The sequence below is a fragment of the Aquarana catesbeiana genome, linkage group LG08 (assembly GCF_042186555.1).
Source record: "Aquarana catesbeiana isolate 2022-GZ linkage group LG08, ASM4218655v1, whole genome shotgun sequence".
NCBI classification, from domain to species: domain Eukaryota; kingdom Metazoa; phylum Chordata; class Amphibia; order Anura; family Ranidae; genus Aquarana; species Aquarana catesbeiana.
The window spans coordinates 76,998,013-77,015,538 of NC_133331.1; the positions used below are offsets into that span (position 1 = coordinate 76,998,013).

General features: G+C 41.8%; 1 protein-coding gene across 1 annotated transcript in view; it reads left to right on the forward strand.

Moving 5' to 3' along the window:
• The window catches only part of LOC141105857 (alpha-2-macroglobulin-like protein 1), a 295,295-nt gene extending 292,304 nt beyond the window's left edge, over positions 1-2,991 (forward strand). The window contains exons 34-36 of the mRNA XM_073596002.1: positions 704-806; positions 986-1,027; positions 2,966-2,991. Coding sequence (XP_073452103.1) covers positions 704-806; positions 986-1,027; positions 2,966-2,976 — 156 coding nt within the window. The 3' untranslated portion in view covers positions 2,977-2,991. The remainder of the gene's footprint in view (positions 1-703; positions 807-985; positions 1,028-2,965) is intronic.
• The last annotated feature ends 14,535 nt before the right edge of the window (positions 2,992-17,526 follow it).

A 17,526-nucleotide genomic window follows, 5' to 3' on the forward strand; every position in this document is an offset into this window, starting at 1 on the left:
CCACCCCAGGAAGGCACCTATCTTATTGTAAAGTTTCAAGTGCAGTGGGGTTGTGACGAGCTAGGAGCACAAAGAGAGGGGGCAGATCACATGAAAACCAGACTGGTGGGCCTTTATTGGGAGACTTGTGTGTACAGGAGAGGTGGTGCTGGGACATTACATGAATAAGCAGTTCACGGAGTAGGAATGAGCACAAAATACAGTTTAACAGTTCACAAAGTAGTAATGGGCAAAACACGGATAAACGGTTCCTGGAGCAGCAATGGGCACAGCACGCATAAACCGTTTCTGGAGTAGCAATGGGTAGGAATGTGTTACCGAGCTGTGTTGAGGCTGGTAATGTGGAGGGAACTGTGAGATTTTAATAATCTATCAATGGTGTAGAAGAGTTGTCTAGGGTTGCTAAGATTTTTTTTCAATAGCATGGTAGAAATTGGTTGATCTAGCAGTCTCAATTTTACCCTTATAGACACACAAATGGTCCTTCCAAACCTGATAATGGACAGTCAGGTGGACCGGCTCCAACCAGGGTTTATCCCTCTATCCTAATTAAAGTCCCTTTTCCTGTGCTCAGCGATATAATTTTAATGATAAAAGGTAGAGGTTTTTTAAAAATGTTGCTTGTATATTGTACCATGTCAGGAATTTATTCACGCAGTGTAAAATTGTATAACCTAATCTAATCTGCTCTGTTCTTCCACAGCTCACACGAGAGCCTGTCACCTTAGTTATCTCAATGAAACAAGAGGAACAAGTGAACAATCTACAACCCGCAATTGTGAAGGTCTATGATTACTCTAATCCAGGTACATAACACACAGGTTCTTCCAAACCGTACATAATAGTGTAAGATCTGTCATTTTTCAGTCATAGTTTAGCAATACATTTATTCACGAGCACAACCAGCATGGTTCTTCCTGCTGGAGTAATTAGCGCATTTGTGGCCATGCCATTCCTAACATGATCGTTTTTCTTTGTGTTGTAGATAAGTTTGCTGTTGCCGAGTATAATACTCCCTGCATTACAGGTACTTATGGTAGTTTTTTATATTTATTTCCATTTTTTACTGGAGCATTTTCTGTTTTCATACCTCATGAAGGTCAATCCCCATAGAATCTCCTGCAACGCAGACTAAAGGTTCTCAATGTATAAGTGTAAATGGGCCAGATACTCACACATTTTCTCCTAAATCACAAAGTAATGATCAGGTGATGGTTGTCCTGTTACAAAATAAGCAATCTTGATAGTGTTTATCAAACATGTCTGTGCTCATTACCTACAAGGAAGGTGTCATCATAGGGCAGTGACAATTCTGCAAGGTACTAGTAGATTAGAGGTATCTTCATGTAGAGCTACAGTGCCAGTTCCTGGTGAACTACTGAACTTCAGCCACACAAATATACCTATGAGAAATTGGAGTCCGCATTCAAAAATTCAAAATGCATGCATACATTATGTGATAGAGCTACTATCAACATTTCCAGCTCTGTGTTAAATATTATTAACGCAGAAAATTAGATGTCTAACAGCTAAAACAAAATTGCTGCCATTGAAAAAAGGCAGTGTAATGCATGGACTGGTATTTTTTCTGAAAATTTCATTCACCTGGTAATTCCATTACCATCTACTGGCTTTAGTTTCTGTTGAAGAATTGGCCCTTCCCAAGCTGCCTTGCTGCAAGATGGTAACAGCAGCTCTGCCACAGGCAACAAGCTCTTCCCACTAAGTAAAACTCTACGTGGTTTGCCAATGTAATATTGCTGGGAATAGGAGTGTGCCAATTGCTGCTCTCCCTCTCTAAAAATGCTAGTTTCTGGGCTGTCATCTGGTTTTAGTATCATAAACCTTTGATATGAACAAGTTTGCATTTAAAGTTGAACTCCAGTTAGAAGAAAAATGCTCCCTTGCAATGGGCATGTTTCTGTACTGCAAGAGTTAAATGTGTGTTTAATTCTAGGGGTGCAAAAAGCACTTTTTATGTGATCTTCTACTCCTGCAGGTTTCCTGTAGGCAGTAAGCCTAGTCTGTGCATTCTCTTCTCCCCTATGCTCCAGCAGTCGCAGGTCCTCTGACATCAAGTCTAATGCTTTGCCCTTAGTCTTACATTGGACCTGAAGTTGCTGAGGGGGACAGTCCACTGCTGGGACATAGGGGACTAGAGGGAGAGCACCAGCTGCCATTCATAGCTGTTCAGCCTGCTCATACATGGTTCGCATCTCTATGTTGGGCCTAAGGGTAAGCATAACAGCCAGGTAATTAGCATTTTGGAAAGGATCCGTCAGCTGTGGCAGTCCCAATATTTCTTTCACTACAGGTCTCTAGTGACACCGGATCTCCATTTTAAAGGTACTTTTTGCCTGCTGATTCAGTAGCTTTAGTCTTGAGGTCACTGACCAACTAAAAAAACTGTGCAGATCTAATTCGAACTTCACTAGCGACATACTTGTTTCAGGTTAGTGACTCAGAACACTTTGAAGCCATTATGGTGTGAAACTTCTAAAAGCTATGCTCAATATATACACGTTTATGAAATTCAGAGAGGATGGTAATTTATAGTAAACCTTTCACTCTTCACAGGTTCCTAAAACGGAGATGACGTTCTTTAACTTCATCAAAGGACAATGAGTTTTATATCTGACCTACAATATGTTAACAACTTTTAATGGAATAAAAAAATGAATTGCACTGGGAAATGTGTTATTCTATAGCTTTATAATGGCTGTGTCACCCATGGCAATGAATGAATGACTTTTTTTTTTTTTAATTAACCGCTATTACATAAACAGATCTCATTGTAATGGGTAATGTAAATATTTTACTGTAATTCTGAAAACATTTTGAGAATGCAGTTATCAGATCTTTCATTATAATACAGGCTCAGGCACCCAGAAGTGATTTTTGTGTAGAGCTACCCCCACAGGAGCTGCTGGTGATTTTGAGTCCTCTGCTTTTTCTCTGGCCCTAGTTGGAACCTAACTCCTTCCGGCACCAACAGAATACCTTGGCTGGGAACTCCCAGCAGTCACATGAGAATGGCACACACTGACTGTTAGAAAATAACCAAATGTATTGGCAGACCAAAGTGAAAAGGTAACACAGCAAATCAGTAGTTCAGCGTCAACACATGAAAAAAATAGAGCAATACAAATGCAATGCAGTTAACCTAGGTAACTTTAAGAATTAACTCATTATTTATTGCAGTACCAAAAGCATAAACAATAGCTCCTTGACTAACTGTGGGGGGCTAACAATAGGTACGGCAAGCTAGTTCACTTGGGAGCTTTCAGTCAAGTGGGCCTAGGCTTAGGCCTGAGAGTTTGATACACTGCCAGCAACCCAGTTCTGCCCCCAGGTAGGCCACAAGATCTGACCAATTCCTTAATGTTAACTTCTGCGGGCTCAGTTGAGGTCCTTCAGCATTGGTGAGTGAAAGCAGTGCAATGACTCTAGGGTGTGGAGTTCAGGAACAGTTAAATGAAAGGTAGGCTCATTCAGTGGGTATGCCTCTTTAAAGCTGCTAGGCAAAAGCAAACATGTATACAGCAAGGGGAATGCAATGTGGAGAGAAGATTGGAGGGAGCTAGTGTTGCGAGATATGCAACAAATTGTGATGCACGTAATTAAAGTTAGCAGTCTGGAGTAGTGGCAGCTTTGCAGGCAGTCTTTGGCATTGTTAGTTGCAGCTTTTGATAGTAAATTACAGCAAATGTGTTTGACTTCTATTGGGACACAGTGTCAATGTTGGGTAATGGCCTTGCTGGGTCTGTTGTGACAAACAAAGAACTAGCTATTGATTTTAGCAATTGTGTGGATCAGAGACCCACTTCTGAATTGTCCCCAGAAAGGTAATAGAGAAGAAATCTTCCAATGGGGTCACTAGTTCTACTAGTTCTGGTGACCGGGGGGGGGGGGGGGGTCCCCCAAGGAATTCCCTTAATTTGCAGGAATTTCCTCTCACTTTTTTTGTTCAAAGCAGCCTCGGTCCTCTTTACTTTGGGTCCCCCGCTGGCGGTCCTGCCTCCTTCCCCCTGCCAATTCCCCTTCAACAGCAAGCCTATTGCTATGGAGGCACTCAAGTAGGCTCGCTCAGCTCAAATGAATGTGATTGTGATGTGATTGAATCTGATTGACAGAAGCAAGAGCCAATGTCTCCCGCTGCTGTGTGAGCCAATGAAAAGAGAGAGATAAAGAATGCATTAGGGTAAAAAAAACTTCTGCTTTTAGAACCACTTTAATGCAGTCTCTGTATTAGGGTAAAAAACCTTCTGTGTGCACCTCCCCCCTAAATGAAATACCTGAGCCTGATCACGATTTACCGATGTGTGTCTCCTCATCGCTCAAAGACAGCAGTTGGAGACATTGGCTTCTGCTGCTGTCAATCACAGCCAGTGAGGAGGAAGCATGGGGTGAGGCTGAGCTGCACGCTGTGTGTTTATGGACACACAGAGCCAGCTTGGGAGCGAGCACACACGAGTGCCTCCATAGCAAGTGGTTAAATAAAAAACTTGCCTTTAGAATCTCTTTTAAGTGGAAGTCCAGTTAAATCCTATATAGAATAAACCTCATGGTGGGTCCAGTTAAATCCTTACTATACTTAAACAAAGCTTTGCAATCACTTTAAAACTGCTTTCACCCCCATTCTAATCCTGTTCCAACTACCCTGAAAAGGAAAGATGACTATACTTACCTATGCTGAGGGGGCACCAGTCAAGTCGCATGATCAGCTCCTAGCACCAGCTCCAGTGTAGAGGAGGGACTGCCGACAATGGATTCCGCATAGTAAGCTTATGTGTAACATCATCGCATAGCCGTTGTCATGTGACCAGACTGGAGCGCCCTCAGCATAGGTAAGTATTGTTAGAATAGGGGTGGAAACAGGTTTAAGTATAGTTAGGATTTGACTGGACTTCTACTTTACCACCTACTTATGCATAACACATACTTTCCTCAAACGTTTTCAAATCTGTTTAGAGATTTAACGACCTAATTCTGACAACCCAGCTTGTCAACAAAAAAAAGAAACTCCACTAATTATGGTTACATAGTTGCATAGTAGGTGAGGTCGAAAAAAGACACACGTCCATCAAGTCCAACCTGTGTGTGTGATTATATGTCAGTATTACATTGTATATCCCTGTATGTTGTGGTCGTTCAGGTGCTTATCTAATTGTTTCTTGAAACTTTCGATGCCCCCCTGCTGAGACCACCACCTGTGGAAGGGAATTTCACATCCTTGCCACTCTTACAGCAAAGAACCCTCTACGTAGTTTAAGGTTAAACCTCTTTTCTTCTAACTTTAATGAGTGACCGCGAGTCTTGTTAAGCTTCCTTCCGTGAAAATTTTTTATCCCTATTCTGGGGTCACCAGTATGGTATTTGTATATTGAAATCATATCCCCTCTCAAGCGTCTCTTCTCCAGAGAGAATAAGTTTAGTGCTCGCAACCTTTCCTCATAACTAATATCCTCCAAACCCTTTATTAGCTTTGTTGCCCTTCTCTGTACTCGCTCCATTTCCAGTACATCCATCCTGAGGACCAGTGCCCAGAACTGGACAGCATACTCTAGGTGCGACCGGACCAGAATCTTGTAGAGCGGGAGAATTATCATTTTATCTCTGGAATTAATCCCCTTTTTAATGCATGCCAATATTCTGTTTGCTTTGTTAGGCTCGGCAATGGCATGCAATGCCAAACTGCTGCTATCATCTACTAGGACCCCCAGGTCCTTTTCCATTCTAGATTCCCCCAGAGGTTCTCCCCCCAATGTATAGATTGCATTCATATTTTTGCCACCCAAATGCATTATTTTACATTTTTCTACATTGAACCTCATTTGCCATGTAGTTGCCATGTAGTTGCCCACCCCATTAATTTGTTCAGATCTTTTTGCAAGGTTTCCACATCCTCCAGAGAAGTTATTGCCCTTCTTAGCTTAGTATCATCTGCAAATACAGAGATTAAACTGTTTACCCCATCCTCTAGGTTGTTTATGAGCAAATTAAACAGGATTGGTCCCAGCACAGAACCCTGGGGGACCCCACTACCCACCCCTGACCATTCCGAGTACTCCCCATTTATCACCACCCTCTGTACTCGCCCTTGTAGCCAGTTTTCAATCCATGTACTCACCCTATGGTCCATGCCAACGGACCTTATTTTGTACAGTGAACGTTTATGGGGAACTGTGTCAAATGCTTTTGCAAAATCCAGATACACCACGTCTACGGGCCTTCCTTTATCTAGATGGCAACTCACCTCCTCATAGAATGTTAATAGATTGGTTTGGCAAGAACGATTCTTCATAAATCCATGCTGATTATTGCTAATGATACCGTTCTCATTAGTAAAATCTTGTATATAGTCCCTTATCATCCCCTCCAAGAGTTTATATACTCTTGATGTTAGGCTAACTGGTCTGTAATTCCCAGGGATGTATTTTGGGCCCTAAATATTGGTGCTATATTGGCGTTTCTCCAATCAGCTGGTACCATTCCAGTCAGTAGACTGTCAGTAAAAATTAGGAACAATGGTCTGGCAATTACTTGACTGAGTTCCCTAAGTACCATTGGGTACAAGCCATCTGGTTACGGTGATTTATTATTGTTAAGTTTCCCAAGTCTAATTTGAATTCTGTTCTCTGTTAACCATGGAGGTGCTTCCTGTGATGTGTCATGAGGATAAACACTGCAGTTTTGGTTACTGAAGCCCCTCAATTCCCTCGTGAAGACTAAGAAGAATAAATTTAATACCTTCGCCATCTCCCCATCCTTTGTAACCAGATGTCCTTCCTCATTCTTTATGGGGCCAATATGGTCTGTCCTCCCTTTTTTACTGTTTACATACTTAAAGAATTTCTTGGAATTTTTTTTTTTGCTCTCCTCTGCTATGTGTCTTTCATGTTCTATCTTACCCGTCATATAAACTGTTTATAACATGTAGATCGAAAGCAAGCCTCCCTTTGAGGTATCCTAATTAGTACGTGCCCATTTAGGGCAAAGTAAAAGTGTCTGTAAAAAGCCCAGCTCACAGATACTCACTCACTTCTCTAATGATCCCCCACTGACCCTACCTCTGTCACAGCCAGCACCAAAATACTTGATGCTGGAGCTTACAGCAATGGTTCTCAACCACCAGGCCATGGCCTGCAGCCAACTGCAGACCCCCTATCCTCCCACAGTGCCTCCCAGCTCCTATATTGCCACTTAACCTCCTATAGTGGCCCATTGTGCCCCTCAATTCCCCACTTGGCACTCTCCCCCACAGTTTACCGGGCCCTTGTCTCAATAGGATTAAGAACCAATGGCCTAGAGGGAATGTGTGTCTAGTGACATTGCTAGGGCCTAGCAATAGGTGGATGGTCCTGAGCACTGTTACATAGGATGAAGAGGCCACATGCCATAGCCAGAAGCACCAGGTTTTTCACTGACTGAGGCAGCCACAGTGGTGAGTATTAATGAGTCAGTGGGGACCATTTTTACAGCCATGAATGGAAAAAACAATGGTGTCTTTAAATAAATTATTATTCAGCTTCTTGAAAAAGACAATGAACAGGTGCAAGGAATAATGTTAATATACAAAACACAAAATCATAGAAATTCAGTTAGAACAGTGAAAGACATAAGTTGCTGGAGCTTACATATTGCCTTTCACTGCACTGAAGTAACCTTAATGTTTTTCATGGCGGTAAACATAGTTAAGCAATGTAAAGGGAGATTTTAGGCACTTTGATTTAGTGATGACAGGTTTGTTCTGTGTTTTTTGTTGTTGTTTTTTTTTTAACTAGGAAAACTTTAATGGTGGAACTTCCCAAACTGCATAGAATACGTTAAATACAGACAATGCTGGAAGCTTACCTACCTAGATACGTAAAGTCACTCTCAGTGCGGTTCCATGATCATCCTGAAAAGCAAATACAGGAACTTGTCCAACAGTATATACTGTAGCTTTAAAGGCAAATTTACTTTTGTTATTAACTCATATTTCTCTGTGGTATTTTGCATATATTGTATCGCATTTAAAATGTAATGGTCACTGGGACATTACTTTATTTATAGTTTCAATTAAAAAAGATCCGGAACATATACATTACAGGGAAAAATGCATTGCCATCTCCCTACCCTACCTGAACACTCTCCCCTTAAATAGTTCATAACACTGAATCCAACCCTAACATTTAACCTCTAAAGCAAGCCCTTAAAACATAAACCCCAATTCCAGACAAACTACCCCCAGTTATACCTCCACCCCAGATTCCCCCAGCATGTATTTTATGCATTATATGTTTGCCTAGATACCTTTTGCAGGTGTATTCAGGTTGCTCACTTCACACCCTGGGTCCTCTTATTATTCACCACTTCCCCAGCAATGGGTTTTCCTCAATGTTGCAGCAGATGGCACTGACATTATTGCTAGTCTCTGCGTCATTATACAGTTAGCAGCCCTCAAAAATTCCACTCGCATTTTGCGAGTGGAATTTGAGGGCTGGAGAGGAAGGGCTGCCTGGGAGCAGGGGGGGGGGGGGCGCAAGCACCGCCGGCAGCCTGGGTTGATTGGGAGTCCTTCTCCCAGTGATCACGGAGGGGAAGAGAGAGGAGAGCCGCCAGGATGATCAGAGCGCGAGGAACACAGCAATAACAGCTGTCATTTTAATTGCCGTGTTCCCCGCCGCTCGCTGTCACATACAGCCCCTCCTCCTGGTCCCTGAACTTTCATAGACCGATCACCCATCCAATCCTGGGACGGGTGATCTGTCTTTTAATGTTCTCCGGCCAGGGGGAGGGGCTGTATGTGACAGCGAGCGGCGGGTGACACAGCAACTGAAATTAAAGCGGTTTACGCTGTGTTCCTCGCGCTCTGATCATCCGGGTGGCAATCCTGTTCCTCTCCACTCTTCCTCTGCACAGGCAGGCTGCATTGGTGGGCATAGGCTGCTAGGTGGTCACAGGCTGCATTGGTGGTCACGGGCAGGCTGCATTGGTGGTCACGGGCAGGCTTCAGTGATGGCCACGGGCAGGCTTCAGTGATGGCCACGGGCAGGCTTCATTGATGGCCACGGGCAGGCTGCATTGATGGCCACGGGCAAGGCTGCATTGATGGCCACGGGCAAGGCTGCATTGATGGCCACGGGCAAGGCTGCATTGATGGCCACGGGCAAGGCTGCATTGATGGCCACGGGCGAGGCTGCATTGATGGCCACGGGCGAGGCTGCATTGATGGCCACGGGCGAGGCTGCATTGATGGCCACGGGCGAGGCTGCATTGATGGCCACGGGCGAGGATGCATTGATGGCCACGGGCGAGGATGCATTGATGGACATGGGTGAGGCTGCATTGTTGGGCACGAATAAAGTTGTTAAAATTTATTTTTATAACTTCATTCTGCATAAAACATTTAAGTGTCATTTCATGAGATAGTTTATGAGGGCGTGTTTAGGGGTGGAATTAGGGGTGAGGTTGGGTGGGGCAACTTTGTGGCGAGTAACCCTTGAGGCCTGGCTAGTAGCTCAGGACTTGAAATTTTGAGTCCTGCAGTTAGTACAGGGTGCAATGGTGACACCCTGTACTCACTGGATATTCTTAACCTTCTATGTTAAATGATGTTGGGTGTCTACGTACATTCCTAAGTAAATAACTGTGATGGACAGCGCACGCGTTTTTTATTTTTTGGTTGTACAACTTCTGGGGGACCTTTAAAACAATGCCCCAAGTTGGGCTTTAATACCCATCAGCACCTAATCTCTAACATGGATTCCTAAAACTAAACTTTTTTTCTAAACCTTACCCTGTAAAACTACCCATTCATTTTAAAATAGAAATGCGAGGCAAAACGTTTATGTATATATGTAAAAATAATTATAAAGACCTCTTCCTTTTTTTCTTTTTCTTTATAAGTGGTCTGTTCTCAGCTGTATAATGGGCTTAAGGGATGGAGACTCCGGGGACGGGGTGTCAGCATAAGGCTGAGAAACAGCAGTCCACTTATCTTCTCAGGGAAGAGCTGTACAGGAATGTGTGTCAGCACAAATCTGACCATTGGAGTACAGGCAGGCTGTGCTCCCAAGTAGAATGCAAACAAGAAAACCGACCATGCTAGGGTGGATGTCTTCTCATGATGGATGTCTTCTCATGCCTAGTGTGGTCAGGCTGAAATAGGAAAGCAGGGGTGCTGGCAGGATCACTAGGTATTTCATACAAAAGAGCAATGCAAAGAAAACAGGATTCTTTTTCAAACAACTGCAGTGTCGTGCAGGCACATTTCAGGAATATAAAATGTTGGGGTAACATACACTTTAAAGTGAGACTAAAATAAACCTAAATACTATACTGAATCCAACACAACTTACCTTTATACTCGGATCATCCTGCACCAAGTGCCTTTTAGTAATACCGAGCAGTCTACAACACTGAGTTAATGGCAGCAGAGGAAGCTTCTACAAGCAAATCGACTCGCTTGAAACTTGATGCTTGACGATCAAATCTTTGTTTCTGATGACTGATTCACATCACTAATCCACTCTTTACTGCAATGGACAAACCATTCAACCTTTTTTGACCCCTTAGCTTTCATTATCTCTTTGCAGAGTCTATATCGGGACCCACACTCTCTGGTTAACAAATGAATGAACCAATATGCTACTGTAGCACACGGCTTCAATATAAAACCGTATTTAGATGCAAACTTTTTAAGAAAATAATGTAATACATTCTGCAATACATGCACATTTCCAATGTTTTATCCCTTTGAAATAAACTGCTAGTACAGAAAAAAAAACAGTTGATGTGCCAGAAATCTAATGTAACAAGGTCCCATGTCTCCTTTAGGCTGGATTTACACCTATGCAGTTTTAGTGCCTTTTGCATTTTGCAGATTTGCACTACAGAACGTGTTCCATAGGAAACCATGTTAAATGGACTGTAGTGCAAATCTGCAAAATGAAAAAGCACTAAAAATGCATAGGTGTGAATCCAGCCTAAGTCTATTGAGAACCTCAAGAGCCAGAGACAGCTGACATCCCTCTGTATGGTAAATTAAAAAAGGGGGGTTGTTGGGACTTTGTATGAAGCACGGCTAAGGGAATTATATATACAATCACATGTTAATGGATTCAAGACAAATATGTATAGAATAGTAAGGATAAAAAGATAAAAAAAGGTTTATTATTCAATGTATTGTACATAATGACAACATGATTCACGATATAATGGTAATAATTACATAAATGTGATCCTTCTGTATAGAGTGGGTTGAAAGGCATAGTGGGTGTGATGCAAGGTAGATTCACTTCTTGAATGCAAAGAGATTTATTTTCTCTTGAACAGAACTGTGGGAGAGAGGGTTTAGGGCCAGGACACCCTTAGGTAGTTGCAATGTCAATTGGCAGACTCTGAGACTTCTACAGGTAGGCAGTAGGGATGGGCGAAAAGTTCAGCCCGAGCATAAGTTAGGGACGAACTTTGGTTGTTCTGACGTTCGGTGAAAAACAAACATTATGCGGTGTTCGCGGCAAATTTGAAAGCCGCGGAACCCCATCAAAGTCTATGGGACATTAACATGAACAACCAAAAGTGCTAATTTTAAAGGCTTATATTCAAGTTATTGCCATAAAAAGTGTTTGGGGATCTGGGTCCTGCCCCAGAGGACATGTATTAATGCAAAAAAAAAGTTTTAAAAACGGCAGTTGTTTCAGGAGCAGTGATTTTAATAATGCTTAAAGTGAAACAATAAAAATGAAATATTCCTTTAAATATCGTGCCTGGGGGGGTGTCTATAGTATGCCTGTAAAGTGGAGCAGTTTTCCCGTGTTTAGAACAGTCCCACAGCAAGATGACATTTCTAAAGGGAAAAATGTCATTTAAAACTGATCGCGGCTATAATGAATTGTTGGATCCCTTCAATATAGATCAAACTCATTGAAAAAAATGGCATGGGTTCCCCTCCATCACCCCAGTCCATTATCAGGCCCTATTAAGGGAAACCACGAACCAAAATTTTTTTTTTTTAAATTACGTGGGGTCCCCCCAAAATCCATACAAGGCCCCTCAGGTCTTTCCCAAGAAAATAGCAATGCTAACATAAGACACTAAAAGAATATATTACAGAGCATATGAAACAAAAGAATATCAATGATACTTTACGTAAAGTCATCCTCTTTGGACAGTATCTTTAGCTGAGCTTGATGGCAAGAGAGCCATGAGGCAAAGAGAGAGAGTTCCTCCAGCCGGTGAGCACTTTTAACCTGCATTCAGACACCACCTCATTGCCAGCCTATCTCGGCATTCTGACAAAGCAAAATCCAATAAGAGGCAGTCCTTCTAAATATCTGTCCATCCTCCAGGAAGCCTGCTGTAGTGTCCACTAGGGGCAGCATTTGTCCATTAATTACTGCTATTTGACCCAGGTCATTTTTCAGTGACAGCTGGTCTTTTGATGTTCTGTAACAGGACATTTGAATTCGCACCCCTCCAGGAGGTCTTAGCTGGTGCCTCTCTACTCCTATACCTAACATCAGGAGGCCCTTGAGAACATCCTGCTAGGATATGAATTCCCATTCATGACTCCTTCGTTATTAACACCCTGCTGGGTGCATTCCAGGCCAGGTGTAATCAGGTTTCAACCAACCAGAAACATCTGATATTAAAACAAAAAAAAATGTTGCCTTCCAACATTCCTGTTTTGCGCCTGAAGGGCACACATCACCCTTCTTCATAAACATATGAAAATATGGGGGGGATTTTTTTGGGACTTTAAATGATGCACATGTACATGTGCATCCATCCCTGGTTCAGGTACATAAAAAGGTGAAGGTTAAGTAGTAAAAGCATTTAATTAGCATAGATGGATATATAAATACATAACAAATATGCAAAAACAGGTAAAAAATAAATAATAATTTCATTTATATATGCACACAAGGCATGGACATCAAAAAGACATGATTGCATACATATTGGCTTCACGGCATAGAATATAAAATAAGTAGTTAAGTATATGTTTGTCATATATATATATATATATATATATATATATATATATATATATATATACACATATATATTATGTAGACATGTCATCTGAGCGGCACATTGCAGTGGTATAAAGGGAATGTAAACATCATTAGTTGTTAGTAGATGGTGGGTCTAGATAGATTCCTATTGGCAGGTATATGACTGCTTCCTGGATGCCCAATGCGTCTCGTGTATAGCACACTTCCCCAGGGGCGGATGCTCAAAAGTATCTACAAAATATAGGATATAGTTAGTCTAGAATGGCACTAAGAGTAACAGGAGCAGGCAAAGTTGCCAATCCTGGGTACTTACATAGGATAAAATAAATTGGTGTAAGGTGAGTAAGGAGCCAGGGCCTGAAGGATTTGTCTCTCCCGGGAGCTCAGGTGGTCTAAGGGCACGCACCAGTAGGGCGCACACACAGGGTCCCCAGAACACTGATCACAAGTCTTCATGGTGCTTCCCAATACGTGCCGCTTTGCCCCTGAGTGACACACCACCACTATGCTTCAGCAAAAGCTTCCAGGGCACCATTCTGTGTCTTCTCCTTTTCGGTATCTTCACAATGGGGTGCAATACAGGCAAGGGGTATCCACTCACCCACCATTCACCAGCACATGCTCAGAGCCACATATCAACTAGCTTTTAGATACAGAACCCCCGAGGATGGCCTTACTCACCCATATTACTAACCTAATTCATATACTCCAGGTAAGGCCAGACCAAAGTCTTGTAGAGTGGGAGAATTATCGCTTTATCCCTGGAGTTAATTCCCTTTTTAATGCATGCCAATATTCTGTTTGCTTTGTTAGGCTCCGCAATGGCTGCTGCTATCATCTACTAGGACCCCCAGGTCATTTTCCATCCTAGATTCCCCCAGAGGTTCACTAGTGAGTAGATTGCATTCATGTTTTTGCCACCCAAATGCATTATTTTACATTTTTCTACATTAAACCTCATTTGCCATGTAGCTGCACACCCCATTAATTTGTTCAGATCTTCTTGCAAGGTTTCCACATCCTGCGGAGAAGTTATTGCCCTGTTTAGCTTAGTGTCGTCCGCAAATACAGAGATTGAACTGTTTACCACATCCTCCACGTCATTTAAGAACAAATTAAACAGAATTGGTCCCAGCACACTTCCCGCCCCTGACCATTCCAAGTATTCCCCATTTATCACCACCCTCCGAACTCGCCCTTGTAGCAAGTTTTCAATCCATGTACTCACCCTATGGTCCATGCCAACGGACCATACTTTGTACAGTAAACGTTTATGGGGAACTGTCAAATGCTTTTGCAAAATCCAGATACACCACGTCAATGGGCCTTCCTTTATCTAGATGGCAGCTCACCTCCTCATAGAAGGTTAATAGATTGGTTTGGTAAGAACGCTTCTTCATGAATCCATGCTGATTACTGCTAATGATAATGTTTTCATTACTAAAATCTTGTACATAGTCCCTTATCATCCCTTACAAGAGCTTGCTCTCCAGATGTCCTTCCTCGTTCTTTATGGGGCCAATATGGTATGTCCTCCCTTTTTTACTGTTAATTTCTTGGGATTTTTTTTTGCTCTCCTCCGCTATGTGTCTTTCGTGTTCTATCTTAGCTGCCCTAATTGCACCCTTTCATATTTTGTTGCATTCTTTGTAAAGTCTGAATGCTGACGGTTAGGGATGAGCTCGATGTTTGGGTCTAACATAAGTTTGACTCGAAAATCGGGTGTTCGCCCGATCGCAGAACAGCGAACATTATGGGGCGTTCGCCGCGGAACACTACACACGGCAGCCATGTGTAGTGTTGTTGGTGTGGACAGAGAGCTTGAGTTTGATTAAGCAGGCAGGTTATTCAGTTAGTGGCAGCGTATTTGATATATACATACAGTCAGTCTAGTATATATATATATATATATATATATATATATATATATATATATATAAATATATATATATATATATATATATATATATATATATATATATATACTCTGCATTTACTTTGCATTTATATACTCTGCATAGACTATATATATATGCAGTGTTTACTCGATAGTGTAAGTGTATGAATATATATATATTTACACAGTCTTGTGTATAGATATAGGTGTATAGATATATATCTATATATATAGATATATATATAGATATATATATATACACACACACACACACACACACACACACACACACACACACACACACACACACACACACACACACACACACACACACACACACACACAGTGGGGCAAAAAAGTATTTAGTCAGCCACCAATTGTGCAAGTTCTCCCACTTAAAAAGATGAGAGAGGCCTGTAATTGTCATCATAGGTATACCTCAAGTATGAGAGACAAAATGTGGAAACAAATCCAGACAATCACATTGTCTGTCTGTTTTCTGAAAGAATTTATTTGCAAATTATGGTGGAAAATAAGTATTTGGTTACCTACAAACAAGCAAGATTTCTGGCTCTCACAGACCTGTATCTTTTTCTTTAAGAGGCTCCTCTGTCCTCCACTCATTACCTGTATTAATGGCACCTGTTTGAACTTGTTATCAGTATAAAAGACACCTGTGGACACCTGTCCACAACCTCAAACAGTCACACTCCAAACTCCACTATGGTGAAGACCAAAGAGCTGTCGAAGGACACCAGAAACAAAATTGTAGACCTGCACCAGGCTGGGAAGATTGAATCTACAATAGGCAAGCAGCTTGGTGTGAAGAAATCAACTGTGGGAGCAATAATTAGAAAATGGAAGACATACAAGACCACTGATAATCTCCCTCGATCTGGGGCTCCACGCAAGATCTCACCCCGTGGGGTCAAAATGATCACAAGAACGGTAAGCAAAAAACCCAGAACCACACAGGGGGACCTAGTGAATGACCTGCAGAGAGCTGGGACCAACGTAACAAAGGATACCTTCAGTAACACACTACGCCGCCAGGGACTCAGATCCTGCAGTGCCAGACGTGTCCCCCTGCTTAAGCCAGTACATGTCCGGGCCTGTCTGAGGTTTGCTAGAGAGCATTTGGATGATCCAGAAGAGGATTGGGAGAATGTCATATGGTCAGATGAAACCAAAGTAGAACTGTTTGGTAGAAACACAACGCGTCATGTTTGGAGGAGAGAGAATGCTGAGTTGCAAGCAAAGAACAAAATACCTACTGTAAAGCATGGGGGTGGCAACATCATGCTTTGGGGCTGTTTCTCTGCAAAGGGAACAGGACGACTGATCCGTGTACATGAAAGAATGAATGGGGTCATGTATTGTGAGATTTTGAGTGCAAACCTCCTCCCATCAGCAAGGGCATTGAAGATGAAACGTGGCTGGGTCTTTCACCATGACAATGATCCCAAACACACCGCTCGGGCAATGAAGGAGTGGCTTCGTACTGTAAGAAGCATTTCAAGGTCCTGGAGTGGCCTAGCCAGTCTCCAGATCTCAACCCCATAGAAAACCTTTGGAGGGAGTTGAAAGTCCGTGTTGCCTACCGACAGCCCCAAAACATCACTGCTCTAGAGGAGATCTGCATGGAGGAATGGGCCAACATACCAGCAACCGTGTGTGACAACCTTGTGAAGACTTACAGAAAACGTTTTACCTCTGTCATTGCCAACAAAGGATATATAACAAAGTATTGAAATTTTTTTGAACTTTTGATATTGACCAAATACTTATTTTCCACCATAATTTGCAAATAAATTCTTTCAAAAATCAGACAGTGTGATTGTCTGGATTTGTTTCCACATTTTGTCTCATATATATATATATATATAAAAAGTTCCAAAGGTTGCTGCACTTAAAAATTTGTTGCTTTATTTCATCAAATCTTTGGTAAGAGATTACAAAGCAAGTAGAGTCATTCCAGACAAAATCGTTACAATCATCTGTTCAGACAAAGATTACGTTTAGGGCTGATTTGTTCGCACCCTTCCTTAGATCAGTCAGAACACATCTGAAGGTTTTCACCACAATCATCTATTTTATATGTGTTTCACAAGCATCATCACACATGGAATCAATATGGTTAATCATTCTCAGTTTCTATCCAATCAATGTTACTGAATACTAATCTTATACCATAGACACAAAAAATAGCTAATCACACGTCCGATAATCTCAATATCTCATTGTCATCCTGCGATTCAACCTATTTTCAGATCTGAAAGACATATATATGCATAAAAAGATATGTATCTTCAATAAATAGATGTAAAAATCTGTTCAGTCACAACACAGAACCAATAACCTATTAAATAAACAAACAAAGATTTAAATCCACATTTAAACCGTGTGGGGCAATTGTATTCAAAAAATTGATCCAGTGTACCTCTCTTTTTCTGAGGGTTAATTTATGATCCCCCCCCTCTTCTGTTTCTTTCAATCCCCTTCAGGACCATATATTTCTATTGTGACACACTATGTCCAAATTCAACAAAATGTCTAGCAAGTGGTAGCTGTGTTTAATGTATCCCTAATGTAATATTTGTGTCTTGCGATTCTATCCTTCACTTT